The sequence below is a fragment of the Numenius arquata genome, chromosome 3 (assembly GCF_964106895.1).
Source record: "Numenius arquata chromosome 3, bNumArq3.hap1.1, whole genome shotgun sequence".
NCBI classification, from domain to species: Eukaryota; Metazoa; Chordata; class Aves; order Charadriiformes; family Scolopacidae; genus Numenius; species Numenius arquata.
Genome location: NC_133578.1, coordinates 44280903 through 44296364, shown reverse-complemented (window position 1 = coordinate 44296364; position 15462 = coordinate 44280903). Strand labels below are relative to the sequence as shown.

General features: G+C 39.5%; 1 protein-coding gene across 1 annotated transcript in view; it reads right to left on the bottom strand.

Annotated features, from left to right (window-relative positions):
- The window catches only part of PCNT (pericentrin), a 125930-nt gene that overhangs the window by 13801 nt on the left and 96667 nt on the right, over positions 1-15462 (bottom strand). Inside the window, exons 38-48 of the mRNA XM_074145920.1 lie at positions 13675-14199; positions 12650-12746; positions 12070-12224; positions 8375-8572; positions 7904-8077; positions 7073-7268; positions 5399-5612; positions 4526-4676; positions 2693-3160; positions 1478-1758; positions 624-726 (exon numbers count right to left, since the gene is read on the bottom strand). Coding sequence (XP_074002021.1) covers positions 624-726; positions 1478-1758; positions 2693-3160; positions 4526-4676; positions 5399-5612; positions 7073-7268; positions 7904-8077; positions 8375-8572; positions 12070-12224; positions 12650-12746; positions 13675-14199 — 2562 coding nt within the window. The remainder of the gene's footprint in view (positions 1-623; positions 727-1477; positions 1759-2692; positions 3161-4525; positions 4677-5398; positions 5613-7072; positions 7269-7903; positions 8078-8374; positions 8573-12069; positions 12225-12649; positions 12747-13674; positions 14200-15462) is intronic.

The window sequence follows — 15462 nt, the reverse complement described above, 5'->3', positions numbered from 1 at the left end:
CCCAAATTTTTGCTGAAGTGTGGTTGAAGCTGTCTTTATTATGAAAAAAGACACAAATGATAGTGCAAAGTTATCTGGTGAATAAGATGGTATCCAAAAGCTATGTTTCTATGATGTATTTTGTATCAATAGACCTGAGCTCAGTCTTTGATAATCCCTAGGCTTGTATAAAATATTTGCAATACTGCAAACATCAGCCAAAACACCCTTACTGAGATGACAAACTACTATTGAGCTTTTTGAAAATGACTTGACAATTTTTTGAAAAATCACTGTCTTTGGATGCATACAGAAGCAGCAGCAACACATCCCATTGCTTGATAACCTTGGACATATTACATATCCAGAAAAAAAAATGCCGTCAGAAGCAGACTCTGTGATACAACAAAAAAAACCAAGAGTCTGATACTAAAATATGTTAATATAATGACAGTGTGAGTACAAGAATACATCTTTTTTTTCATCCCCAAGGCAAATCACAATTTTCCTCAGAATTTTTACCAAAAAAGAAAGGGGGGAGGCCAAGGGGGATCAAATCAATCAATCAATTTACATGTGTATAGCAATCCAAAGAAAACAGAACAACTTAATGATAATCAACAAATATATGCTGTTTTCCTTACCTGAGATGCAGGAAGAGACAATAAACCTGACTTAAGTTCCTTTAATGTCTGCAGTAACGAGGATACAGCTTCATCATTTGATGCAGACCAATCGTTAACTGTTCTGTTAAACAGAAATACTTTTTCAGTATCAGATTGATTTGTGCTAATGTTAACGTACATTTGATTCTTTCTCCCCACTGGATAACCTTTCAGTTTTGAAGCCCTACTTAATGCAACTATTCATCACATAAAATATTATGAAGACACACAGAAATGATTCAGTTTTATTAATTCTTAAGAGTAAAACTTCTCAATAGAGCTGCATAGGATTTATTCAGAAGTCTGTATTTCATACCAGTCTGAAATTCTATCATGCAAATTCAGGCTGCAGCAAAACATCAATAGTATTTTACTCTGCTGCTAAAGAAGTAAGAAATTACTGCTACTTGGCCACTCATTCCTGACTGCTAGCTTTTCCCTGCCGTGATCAATGGCATTTCCTGTTCTAAACATGCATATCTGTTGATTAACCTGGTTTTTTGATTGCTCTCTAGTCTTACTGCTGCAGTTGCCAAATCACTAAAAGACTCTTTTCAGTAGGGCTTTTTTTTTTTTTTTTTTTGAGTTGTTCTTTTTAAGCAGGGTCACTTCACAGATCTAGTTCAAACACAGGCACACAAGCTTCTAATGGGAATGGCTGCAGTGGGATGACAACAGCCAGAGTCTGCCGCCACCACAAAACCATGTCTTCAGACATGGTTGAGTCTTGTAAGCAGATTCAGTCCCTTCAGCACAGGGCTCTCAGCCATGACCCACACAATTTCAGGAGCAGGATGGAAAGAAAACTACTATATTTATGAAGAACTACTCACTTATCTACAGTTTTATATATGAACTCGTTCAGCTGCACAGCTACTAAAAGCAACTGCTGTCTTATCTTTTCAAGGTGCCGTTGCTGCTGTTGCAGATGCGATTTTTCAGTTTCTTTTGTTGTGGTCTGCTTGGCATTTTGATCTATGTTTAAGGTACACAATAGTTCTTGCTGACAGTTTGGAGATGGGAGATTTCTTTCTCTTTCTTCTAATATTTCCAGTATTTCTTGCAGCTCTTTAATTCTTTGTTCATCTCTCTGGTGTTGCTGTTCCAAGTTTTGCTATTTGAACAGAGTAAGTAGCAGTTAATCGCATCTTATATATACACACACATATGTACATACACCATGTAAGTTTTTTGTTTTTTTATACACACACACAGATTGCACATAAAAGCATCACACCTAACTAGGATATATCTATTTCAGTGTTGCTTAAATAACAGACCACTTACGGGGAAAGGTTTACAGTACTGCCTTACAGGGCCACCAGGAAGCCATTTAATGACTCTGGAGTGGGCATTTTCTCCATCTATTTGCAGACGTGGTGACTGACAAGTCTCCAGAGAGCCTGCAAAGCCTCCCTCCTCCTCTAAGGAAAGTGAAGGAGCTGAGAAACAAGGAGGGTACTGTTGCAAACCATAATTAGGGGTCTAGGTCAAAATAAGGGCAATGATATGAAACCTAGTTCGTGTTCAGTGTTTAAGCCATATTACTCTCCATCTGTTAACAAAGGGCAATTTCCAGCATAGGCAAAGATCAACTTCTGTCAACAATAAACCCAGACCTAAAACCCTGAGAACAGCTGCATTGGAGAAATGCAGGAAAAGAGTTCATCTAATGCGTTTTTCAGGATGCTTTGTTTAAGAGAAGGAAACATTTCAATTAAAAACCACAATCCACAGGGTTAAATCCCAGTCTGTGGCTATTCCAATGTAAGGCAAGGCTTGCAGAGCCATTCTCGCCAGTCTCTCTTGATCTCTCTGCCAGTCCCTCTGTTTCTCTAGTTCTGTTTGTTGCTGCTGTCTTTGCTTGCTCTCTCTCTCTCCTCTTTCTTGTTTTTATCGTGCTCTTTCATTGTCTTGAAGAGTGACTGCAGTTGTTCCCAGTCAGCTTTCAGCTTCGCATCTCTTTCCCTCTGGGTCTCTAAGGAACAGATTACCTCTCGCTTTTGAGCCTGAAGAGATTCCAGTGTAGCTCATAATTTGTCACTGACCTCTCTCTCCTTCTGGGTTTCTTCGCAGCACATCTGTACTTCAGCCCCTGGCTTCCTTTTGGAACAAATAGCCTTCTGGTGCGTTTTCTCAATAATAGCAGCTAGCTCCATAGTTCGAGACCTCTCTTCTTCCAGCTGGGCTTGTAGCTCTCGAACAATGGCTTGTTCCAGTAGCAACTCCCTGTGCTGACAAGAAGCACCTTCTTTCACTCTCATGCTCAACTGTTCCGTCAAAACACGTTCATGATTCAAGGAATTCAGGAGCTCCAACGAACGATTTTTCTCAGCATCCAAAGTTCTCTGCAGCTCCAACAGTTTGGTCTGTTCCTGGGACAGCAATGCTTCACAGCGCGAGTGCTCGATCTGAAGTTCCTTGTGGAGATTATCATTAACCGTTTGCTCGTGCTCTAAGGATACAGCCAGTTGGCTGTTCTGCACCAACTGCAAGTCCAAAGCAGCCTGCAGCTCCTGTTCAAAAGGGGAACCACATATTAATAGTCCAGCACAAACACTCATTCATGGGGCAGGCTGGGATTCGGCCATTTTCAACCTCCTGTTTTATCCCGGAAGAAATTCAACGCTGAACTAGAGTAGTTCAGGTATTAAAAAGTTTAATTTAAAATGACAACGTTAATTTTCTAATTACAAGTGCCAGAAGCATGCTTGTTAGCAACTTGACATCAAATAACAAAACCAAATATCGTAATGTTAAAATAACTTCCAGTACATTATTTTCCTTCAATTAGTAAGACACTCATTAGGAAATCACTATTCTTTACATCACTCAATCACATTAAGTTACATCTGAAGCAGAAATAAGCCATGTCGATTTAAAAAGAACCAAAAATCTAAGCAGTAAGAGTAGATGTAAAACCTCTGGATTTTACAGCCCATGTGTTTAAAGCACACAGCATGGGCTGACAAAAATAATCCATTCCTAGGTCCATTTTGGGATCCAGCCTTTCTTCAGAAGGAAAGGGAGCAACTGAAGGGGCAGTCCTAGGCACTTGCTGTAAGAGCTAGCATTGCTTTCCTCCTAGTAGGGAGTCTGCCCTAGCCCTCCAGCCAGCACCACCTCTCCTCTGATCTTATAGAAAGTCAGGTCAGATGCTAAGTGGCATCAGCTTTCCACAGCAGGGCTTCAAGGGACAATCTGGAATATAAGACTGCAGCAGTGTGAACTGTGAGTGTCTTAATCTGTTGTACAACCACACCTGGAGCAATGCACTTTTCTCTTTGCCTTGGCTAAGACAGTCCCTGCCTTCCCTATACAAGCAGTCTTTTTACAAGATAGAGGATGTTGTTTGTTTTCTGTTCAATTTAGCAGAAAGCGAACAAAACCATACTTTGGTTAACCTCAAGAAATACATGTTATATTGGAAAGACTCCAGTTACTCTCTGCCAAGCGTATGTATCATTGGGTGCTTGTGCATAGTCTCAGTTGATCATACAGATCACATCCTCACAGCACTTTTGCTCTGGAATAAAGGGTGCAGTTACACAATTGTAGAATCTGGCTCTCCCTACACAGCACAGGGCAGCATAAAACTGATGCCAAGAATGTGAAAGCATAAGGCTCCAAAACCACTAAGAAGATATGGAAAAAAAAAGTCCAAACCAAAAAACTTTCGCTTATTTTTCCACGTGCAATTAAGGAGGGTAACTGAAAGCTTGAATTCTGTGAAAACAAAATAAACGCTATGCACGTTCAGTAAGAGTTTGGCGGGGGGAGGGATTTAAACAGTTATTAAAAAAAAAGCTGCAAAAACAACCTGTTAGTTCACCTGCCTTGGTGCATGACATTAAGTGAAGCATTGAGATGTAGGGCATTACCTCCAAGGCCTTTGTCTTTTCATCTTCTGCTTTCTTATGCTGAAGCTGTTGTTCCTCAAACAAACCTCGTAGCTCTGCTTCCTTTAGATGTTCTGTCTGCAAGTCTTCAAGTGCAGCTGTCAAATCCTTTTGGTTTTTTTCCAATGAAAAACTGAAAAGTTAAAAGTTAACTGAAAAGTTAAAACTGACACTTCTATCTATGTTCAGAACAGAATGTCCCTCACTAGCAACGCAAGCAGGACATTTTGGGCTTCTTTTTTTGAGTTGGTCTGTTGACTTGTTGCTGTTTCTAAAGAGGGTCAAGTTTTCAAGTCACAGCTATTTATCATCTGAAAATATTTACTTCCCCTGCAAGGAAAGCTAGAATTGCTCTATTTAGTGACAGTTAAAAGATGGGGATAAGGTACCTATCCTGGCAGAGCAAAACTGTTGTCCTGTGAGAGGAAAGAAAAAACATTGGCATACACTAGGAAGAGGTTGAGGGGGAGTGGGAGGTGGTGGTGCACTAAAAAACCCATACACAAGATGACAGGCAAATGGAACAACCGGAAGACTAAGACAAAAGCTGCAGGAGTGCAGTATATCAGGGATATGGGGATCTAGTCTGTTTACTTTTAGTATACCAATACAACATGCACTTGTTTCCACAATCTTCTTAGTCAAGGCTACAGAAAAGATAAATAAGCAAATTTGAATTGAAGAATATATAAATTTAATCAGTTAGTAAGGAAAAATGAACGTATTCATGACATGTGTGAGAGGTTAGTTTTCCTCCTCCTGTTCCCAAGTGCTAAGCCATTTGTGGATCCAGTGAGTATAAAACTCTTTCAGACCTGTTGATAAATAAAATAAATTAATAAATCTACTTCTCACCGTAACTGGTTTATCTCCCTCTGAAGCTCTTCTAGGGTTTTCCGCAGTCTTTCATTCTCTTGCTTACTTTCATAAAGCTCTGATTTCAGGGCTGCTTTTTCTTGTTTCAAGAGACCACATGTTTCAGAGGCTCTCTTCTGCTCCTCAGACAGGGTGCTATGCAAGTCACTTACGACAGATTTTTCCTGCTGAAGCTTATATTGTAGTAATTCAACTAGGATAAGAAAAAGTTAACAGTTATTTGCATTACAGAGAATTTGACAATATGTTAGCACTTACAGTGGTGCAAATTGGGCAAAAAAACCCCAGCTGCATTAAAGTGCTCTTATCTGGAGAAACCATTTATTTTCAAATATGACAGGAATCAGTAGAGAAATACACATTCAGAGAGCTAATGTATATAGAGATACACTATCTCTATTTCTTTATCTATATCTTTCCTGGTGGACCAGGCAAAGTAAGAAGAACGTGAAAGATGGGTGAGACAGAGTTACTGTGATATACTGTTAATAAACCTGTTACTAATGGATTCTAAACCTCATTAAGCAAACCCATCCATTTACTAGCAAACATATACGTGAAAAACTTCCTGAAAACTAACAACAATATTTTACTATCCTTGATAAGTTTTCTACATACGTGCAGTATTTAACAGAGTCACCCTTCAGTTCTATTTCTTTGGGTTATTTTAAAGTTTCTCTTTGCTTTTCACAGATTTTTCCTAACTATTAATATTACAAAGAAGAATAATTCCTTCCTCTTCTAAAATTGTAGGAAATCTGAGGGCATTAGTAAAATTGAGGAACTGTACAGCAACTGCTTCTTTGTGAAAGAATTTTTTTTGCCTTTTATCTTCTAGGCAAAAAAAGAAAGAACTGACATAGAAGACCAGATAACAAGAACTTGGGATTACGACTGTCGTGGTTTTGGCTGGATTGGCCAATCAGAATGACAGATGGCCCCTCCCTGCCCCTCTTCAAAGAGAGAAGAGGAAGAGATATTTATCAGTTTAGAAAAAGAACTAAACTACTTTAAAGAAAATATTAATAAATAATGAAATAATAATAAGAAGAAAAATTTTTAAAAAGGGAAAAAAAGGTATACAGTATATACAAAACGGTATCAAGCTTCCAAGATGACGATGACGTCACCAGCAGGCACAGGGAAAAGTCCCAGACTGGACTCGGTGATGGACAGGAGCTGGATTCCAGATCTGGAGTCAGGAATGCTCGGATCAGGATCAAAGGCAGACTAACAGACAGGGTCCTCCTCGGACGTCGGCCATTGAAGGAAGAGAGTTGACCCTTTGATCCCTCAGCTTTTATACGGAGCATGGGGCAGATGGGATGGAATACCCTGTTGGTCAGGTTTGGGTCACCTGTCCTGCCCCCTCCTCCCCACAGGTGTGACCCCTCCACGCTTTTCTGCTTCCGACCCTCCAATGGGGCAAATAACAAAGCTACCTGACCTTGGCTGTTACAGCAGTAAGTATAAGCGAGGGCCTCTCTGCACAGCATTCCTTGGTATAATCCGGTCTTATCACTGTGAGAGTGAACAGTTTCTGAACAATATGCTGTTAATTTCAGAGTTTAGTTAGTTAGAAGAGGCCCAGCTACAAAGCAAAATTACTGAACAGAAAATTGGTTCTGTTTTACCCCAAACCAGGACAACTACCTTTCCTCCGAAGGTAGTGTTCTTGTTTGCTCCCATGATCTTCTGCGTTGGTAAGGGTTTCCTGTAACTGCTGTAGCTTCTCCTGGTTCTGAAGATGTGTCATGCGCAGCTGAGCTCGGAGATCCTGTATTTCAGAGAGCAAGCTATTCCGGTCTGAGGACAAAAGCTGCTCTACAGCCATCTGCCTCTGTTCCTCCTGAAAACGAAACAAGTTCTACTACATCAACAAGGCTATTCCCATATTTTCTACAAAATGATAAACCCTAGAGAAACTTTTGCAATACAAGTACAGAGGCAACTTTAAATGACTAAGTTCATGCTTCATGTTAACATTAAGTAAAACAGAAAAAACCCACTTCAATAGATTCCAAATAAAGTAATAGTTATCAATAATAGTTCATACATCATTGTTAAGACAAACCATCTCATCTGAATCTAAAACCTAAATATTATCAGCAAAAAAATCCCAAAGAGATTCAGAGTTAGCTCAACATATACCCTTTGCAAGAGAAGTCTGTGAGGCTCCTAGATGGAGTTCTTCCTCTCCTCCCCTTTTTATCAAATCTTTTCACTGTCACAATCTCCAGATCACTGTATTTTCTGGATGCCAGCTAAAATAATCAATAGGCTTTGTAAGATTATATATAAAGTGTGAGAAAAATGGTACCAAAACATAGACTATAAAAGCCTACTGATCCCACACAATCTGATTAACCCACACAGTAAGATTTAACAACAGAAGTAATAAAACTGTAAAAACCTCAAAAAAAAAAAGGGGGGGGGAACAGAAGAAGTGATTTATGAGCACAACACTTTAAGAGGTTTTCTTACTTGTTGTTTCATGATATACTCCAGTTTTTCCACTAACGAACCTTCATCACCAGAGTCAGGATTGGAGAAGTGAGACTTCAAGTCAATTTGCAACACATTTCTCTCTTTCTCAAACACGCTCTGTACTGCTTGCAGAAGTTCTCCTCTCCAGTCAGCAGCAATACCTGAATGTTCCTGTTAAAAAAATAGTTTTTTTTAAATGGCATCTCTCTCAATCTCTAATCCACTTTCATATTCTTACTGTGTAAGAATATACCTATCTGACCACAGACCAAAGGTGTTCAAAGAGGCCTGTTCAGAAAGAAAACAGTCCTTTGCTCCTTATATATATATATATATGTGTGTGTGTGTATAAACACGCACACTTATATATACATACGCACTAACTACATAGCAATATACATTTCTCTCTCTATATATATATATAAAAACCTGGTTACCTTGCTTTAAAGGATATCTTTATTGTCATACCTTGTCTCCTCTATCTGCCAGCTTGCTAAGGTAATCTTTCAGTGACTGTATAGCATCCAGCAAGGTTAAGCCCTCCTTCTGCCATCCCTCCATCACCGCTCTGGTCTCCTGAACATTTTTCAGGTCCCTAAAACCAAAGGGATGTTCTGACAAAGCCAGTATCTTGCGGCTCTCCTCATATACCATCTTCAGCACAGTCTGAAAAGAAAAAATGACCATAATGCATAGTATTAGAAAACAGGTATCAGCACCCTGACAGTGTAAGAGCAGATAGTACCAGACAACAAATATTAGAAAGCTGTCGGAGGCTGTGATACAGATAAAGGCATGCAGGTCTGCCCTGCTACTTGGCATGTTTAATAAACTAAGAATACACACAGACACACATATAGAATGAGCCAACAGTTACCAGAGAATTTTTATCTTTGAACAACGGAGGTAAATATTTAAGAATACAGTGACCACTGTATTCTTAAATACTGTATTCACAATATTAAAGTACAAATGGCAGCCTTGGCTAGTGCATCTTATTGCTGTGTACATAAACATACTAATATGGAATTAAGCCAAAGGACTGTACTTTATCTTTGTTGTTTCTGAACTATTTAGGTAACTCTTCTAGGAATAAATTAAATTCTAACAAGTCTGAAGCCATGTTACTAAACCCCAGTGAAGTTAGAAACCTGAATTATGTATTTAGACAACTTGTCTTAATTTAGCAGATTATGCACAAAGAACATCTCCCAAGATAATCAGTCTTAGTAACTTACAGAGTGGAAACGGTTTCCTCTGATGTTATTAGCTAAAATAATCTCTTTTAAGTAAATTCCCTGTTCACAAACTATTACATCATGTACAGATGTTTCCTGGTCTCTTTTCAAAAAAGGTCACTGGAGATTTAAGTCCATTTCTACATACACCTCAAAAAAAAAAAAAATACCAGGCTTGATGTGAAGCTGTTTCTCATTGCTACTCACTTTAACAACAACAATATGGAGTACTTTTCTTTAAGTCTTGATAGTCTTTCTTTGCACTGTTTTTGAATGACTTAACTTTTGAAGCAACTTGAGTTACTTTTTTGTCACTAGAATCAAAATAGTGATTACTTAAAAAACCAGTGCTAATCGATGAAAACTTTAGTAAGCATTAACAACAGAGGCACAGTAAGTGCTCAAACTAAATACTCAGTACTGGAATATGCAGTCAGATCTTACAGCCAGTAAAGTCTAGATCCTTGAAAGAAACTAAATAAAAAAATTCTCTGTATCTTAAGGTAAAATAAAATTCACCTCTTCCATGAAGCCTATGAAACTATGAAGTCTATGAAACTATGCTCTATGAGAATTTTTTTTGATACAGAATCATAGAATGGTTTGGGTTGGAAGGGACCTTAAAGATCATCTAGTCCAACTCCCCTGCCACAGGAATGGGGACATCTTTCATTAGATCACATAGCCCAAAGCCTTGTCCAACCTAACCTTGAATGTCTCCAGGGATGGAACATCCACAGCTTCTCTGGGCAACCTGTTCCAGTTTCTCACCACCCTCATCACAAAAAATTTTTTACTTATGTCCAATCTAAATCTACCTTCTTTCAGTTTAAAACTGTTGCTCCTTCTCCTGTCACTACAAGCCCTGGTAAAAAGACCCTCTCCATCTTTCTCATAAGCCCCGTTTAAGTACTGAAAGGCCGCAATAAGGTCTCCCCAGAGCCTTCTCTTCTCCAGGCTGAACAACACCAGCTCTCTCAACCAGTCCTCATAGGAGAGGTGCTCCAGCCCTCTGATCATCTTTGTGGCCTTCCTCTGAACCCGCCTCAACAGGTCCATGTCTTTCCTGTGCTGAGGGCTCCAGAGCTGGATGTGGGGTCTCACCACAATGAGGGAGAGTCACCTCCCTTGACCTGCTGGCCACGCTTCTTTTGATGTGGCCCAGAAAATGCTTGGCTTTCTGGGCTGCAAGCGGACTGCACTGGCTCATGTCCATTTTTTCATCCATCAGTCCTCCTCTCTGCAGGGCTGCTCTCAATCCTTTCAGCTCTCAGCCTGTATTGATACCACTTGCTGCTCCCTTGTCCACTGATACAGTCACTCCATTGTAGAAAGCCACCAGATCAGTCAGGTACAATTTGCCTTTGGTGAAGCCATGTTGGCTGTATCTAATCACCTTCCTGTGTTCTATATATTTCAATATAAGATCCAGAAGGATCTGTTCCATGATCTTAGTGGGCACTGAGGTGAGGCTGAAAGGTCAGTTGTTTCCAGGGTCCTCTTTATCACACTTTTAAAAAATGGGTGTGGTGTTTCCTCTTTTTCCAGTCACTGGGGACTTCATTTGACTGCCATGACTCTTCAAACATGTAGTTGATAAGCTGCTCAACATCATCTGCCAATTTTCACAGGACCCTGGGATTCATCTCTTCTGGTGCCACAGACTTGTAAATGTTCAGGCTCCTCGGATTGTCTTGAACATGATCTTCTCTTACAATGGAAGGGACTTCTCCCAGTCCCTGCCCTGAGGTTCAGGGACTTAAGATGAGAGAGAAGTGACTGGCAGTGAAAATTTGGCAAAAAAAGTTGTTGAGTACCTCAGCTTTGTCAGTTGTCACTGGTACTCCTGTCTTATTTATCATGTGTCCACACACATAGTCTTTAATCTTCTTCTTCTGTCCAATGTACTAGTAGAAGCCCTTTTTATTACTCTTCCTCACATTCCTTGCCAAATTCCCCTCCAAATGTGCCTTAGCTTTCCTGATCCCATCCCTACATATCCAGGCTGCATCCCTGTATTCTTCCCAGGTTACATACCCCTGGCTCCACTGCCTGTGCATTTCCTTCTTACACTTTAGTTTGACCAGGCGGTTCTTACTAAGCCATGCTTGTCTCCTGCCTTCCTTCCTTGCCTGATTTCTTACACATGGGAATCAAAAGCTTTGGTGCTCTAAGAAAAGTGTCCTTAAATAGCTGCCAGGTCTGTTCTGCTCCTTTATCCCCAAGGGCAGTTTCCCAGGAAGCCCTATCCACAAATTCCTCAAACAACTGAAAACCTACCCTCCTAAGATTCAGCATCCTGAATCTACTCTGTTTTTCAAAGTCAGCTCTGCACAATCTATCCTTTTTTTTTTTTTTTCTTTTTCTTTTTAACATAGGGAGAAACCCTGCTGCCTCTCCTTCCTTGCCTCCAAAGAGTCCCAGGCATATACTTTCTTAAACTTGCCTTACTGACTGACTACAGTAAGCAATCACTGCTCAGTCTTCTCTATATTCTTCATGCTCCTTCAGTGGACTCTGAAAGATCCCTCCACACCTTGCAGTGGTGTTTCCACAGCTCTCCATCACATCAGAATGACAAGAATAGGCAGGGGAGCATGATGTCAGCTAGCTATGCTTATTTATGAAGCAGATTTCTGTAAAGACTCCAAGACAAACCCAATTAGTCCTTGTATCACCACATTCTGGAACATCACCAGTGCTGTTGCAACCACCTAGCAAAACTTTTTCAATTTAGCAAGTACAAGCAAGACAAATGTCAGTAAATTTGTCCCACGAGAGATGCAAAAATGACTCAAGAACCATAATCAACCTTAAGTTTAAACCACTACAGAACAGTTTACAGTGTAAAGGAAGCAGCTAGGTCTATTTTATATTAGCATTCAGTTTTAATTTGTTGGTATGCTTCTATTAATCATATATTACCTTCAGCTGTGGTGAAAGTATTTCCTTTTCTCTCATTGATTCCATAATATCTGGAAACATTCCATGGTACTGCAGATAAGCCATGAAACTAGCATCTAGGTGGTCTGACATTTGTAGCTCCTGCTTTAGTTTAGCTGCCAAATTTGAGCTGGTATCTGAAGAAAGAGACACCCCCCACAAGCGTTACACAGATGAAAAGAACACCAAACCAACATAATTGCTTGCAAAATAACCAGGATTTCTTCTGTTAGTATGAATGCTTCAGGGTCAGCTGAAGTTAGATGGTTGAGATCTCAACTAACTTAAAAGGTTTTAAGTTGCCTTTAGCACCAGAGAAAGTGCAGTTATTAAGCCAGGACTCGCTAAAACCCCATGTCTCCTTTTCAGGATGTAAAGATGAAAAGGCAAAAGCAGACTTCCACTCATAAAAATATATGTCTTTCTAAACAAAGAACCACCTGACAAAGGCATAGCTTTCAAATAAAAAATCTACAGTAAAAGAAAATGGAAGAGGAAAGGTTAGAATATTTTTATACTGAAGTTAACAAAAGGTTAAAGGAATCTACGAAGTTCAACTTACTGCTTCCATATCCATCGCTCATTGCATCTGCGGCAGATGCTCTTGATCTTACATCATCTTGTAAATCAGAAGGGGTTAGATTATCAGCTTCTCTCATCTGCTGGGAAATAACTTTTCATGTTAATTTAGTTTTCTGAATCCAGCTGTAGAGTTTTCTGCATTTATAGCAACTTTGTTACTAGTACAGATTTTAGCAAATGCCTCCTTGATTATAGTGTTAGAGATGGCAAATACCACGATGAATGAAACATTGCTGCTCTTTGGAAGCTATTCCATCTCTTTTTTTTCTCCCTTTCAATAGTCTTAAGAAACAGACATGTATTTATAATAAATTACCCTTCAAAAGCAAGGCACAAAAATATACAACCAAAGGTTAATTTTCTGAAGTACAGACTCTATCCTCATGTGAAATGATACAGACACAGATATATAAAATAATTGCATTAAAAAGAAAAACCTCTATTCTCCAGTTTTGAAACAGTCTCTTTTAACACTCAATGACAGATATTCATACGTGGAGAACTGTTGCAATAAATTGAGTACCATGGTAGCAAAAAAGTTTCACAGGTTTTAGCTTAATTACTTGCACATGAAGTATTATCACAAATTTATCAGTTACTTCCATGTAGTGTCTCTGCAAAAGTACCAGGATTTGAAGAGTCCTCACAACAAATCTTCTGAGAACACAAGGGCAATACTCATGTTTTTACTGACACCACATCAGCAGCATGTAGGATGCAAGACCTGCTGTAAACAGCTTACTGATCAATTCTAGGTTTTGGAAGACTGCTTTCAATTATTAGAAGCCGTGGTTGACAGTGTTTTAACACAGGCCAGAATGTACTCCAAAATTTGACAGTGAGAGAGGAACTAAATATCATATGTCCAGAACATTACCGGACCTACCCCTCTCACTGTGTATGTTTCTACTACCTTGAAGCCAATGGCCCAACAATGATCCAGGGAGGACAGAGCTGAGCAGTCTTGTTTAATTAGAATTAAATCAGACATGAAATATCACTTACTAAAATCTTCTTCTCCATATCTTGGTCATCAGAGTAGGCACTTTGAGAGAAAGCTGGAGGTTTTCTATCTACTCCCACTGCTGCCTTCTCACTGCCATTTTCATACAGGTTAGAATATCCCAGCAACAGAGAATTATCTTCTTGCATGGATGACCTGGATCGTATAATTTCAAAATCTGTGCTTTCAACTTCTGAAAAGGGGGTGAGATGAAGCACTGGTTGAAGCTCCACGCTTATATCTTGCTTTCTGACAATCTCAGGTGAGCCCCATGCAGCCATTCCTGCAATGAAATTCTGGAAGTCTCTTGTTGAAGTGTCTTTGCCTATGTTCAAATTGTGTTTTGGACAATCAGCAGTTTGATGAATTTCCAACATTTGCTGGCAATGCTTTTTCAAATCTTGCTCCTCTTCAGACTTGGTGATCATATCCAATTCCTGAGTCAAGATATTTTCTTGCGATTGGTTAATCTGAGTTTTTGGATTTATATCATGAGTCATCAAGTCAAACATAACTTCATCTTTTTCCTACAATGAAATAACACATATTAATTGCTCAACGGAATTTAAATACGATTTTGCAAACTGAAAAACATGCACTTAAAAATATCTTCTCAAATTTAATAGTCATATCTCTTATTATTCCCAGGTTTTATGTAAAAATGATCCAACAGTTTGGTGTATTTTATATGCGAGCTAACTGGGCTTTTTAACAAGCATATCATCAATAGAAGAAAAAAATAATCTTTACAATAAGGAAATTTATTTCTGCAGAGATGACTTTTGTATCAATCAGGAAAAAGGGGCTTCCCTGTAGCCATGTAGATAACCTTCCTACTTTCAAATAAAACCAAATCAAAACCTGTTGCTTTCCTAACTGGACAAATCTCCTGAACTATCTTAATTCCTGACCAAGGGAACCAGGAAAAATATGGTTAAGAAGTCTACAGATGGTTCCTTTGCCTGCCGTTTCAATGCAGGATAAACCGTTGACCATCTACTTTCAGTCACTGGAGGGAACAGCAATATGGATTCACGCATCCCATCATGTGACACATAGAGCAGCCATATATACCAACATGCTGTATCCTAAATTTTGGTAGGGCTTGTACCTTTTATCATCCTTTTCCTACAGGAGTACTCTACCTTTTTTTTAATTTTATTTTTTCCAAGCATCAAACAACCAACTTAGGTCTATGCTGATCAGCAACACTGCAGACCATTTCTCAAACTCTGACTCCATAAAAATAGACTAAAGTCTTTCTACACAGCCACCATCTCTGACAGAGGCCAACAGGGAAATACAACTAACATGGGCACAACAGGTGTCCATCTTCCTCATTTATTGTGATCCTTGCACATAACTAGCTATTTTCCACCCTGAGGGCTTGAGTATCTGAATGGCCATAGAACCTTTCCAGCATCTTTATCATAGAGTGAGGGCATGGTCACAGACCAGGCCAAGGCTGGACTTCCACATTCAAACTGCAGAGACATCTGAATAATGTCAATACTGTGCCACAGAACGTGCAGATACATCCCTGCCTACCTTACTACAAGGGCTCTCATTTGGTCAGCACTTCTATATGAGGAGCTTACTTTCCTTTCCAAGACCTCTTGAAGTTATTGTTCTTCTTCTGTGACGTTAGTGCTCTTTTCAACAAGCGGGTGTACAGTCACCATGGGAAGGATGCAGTTGCAGAGCCAGTGCCCCAACAAGTCCCACTGTTTGCTCCAAAAGGCAAGTTGTCAAACCTTCTTCCTGTCTTTCAGCCTGTTATTCACTCCACC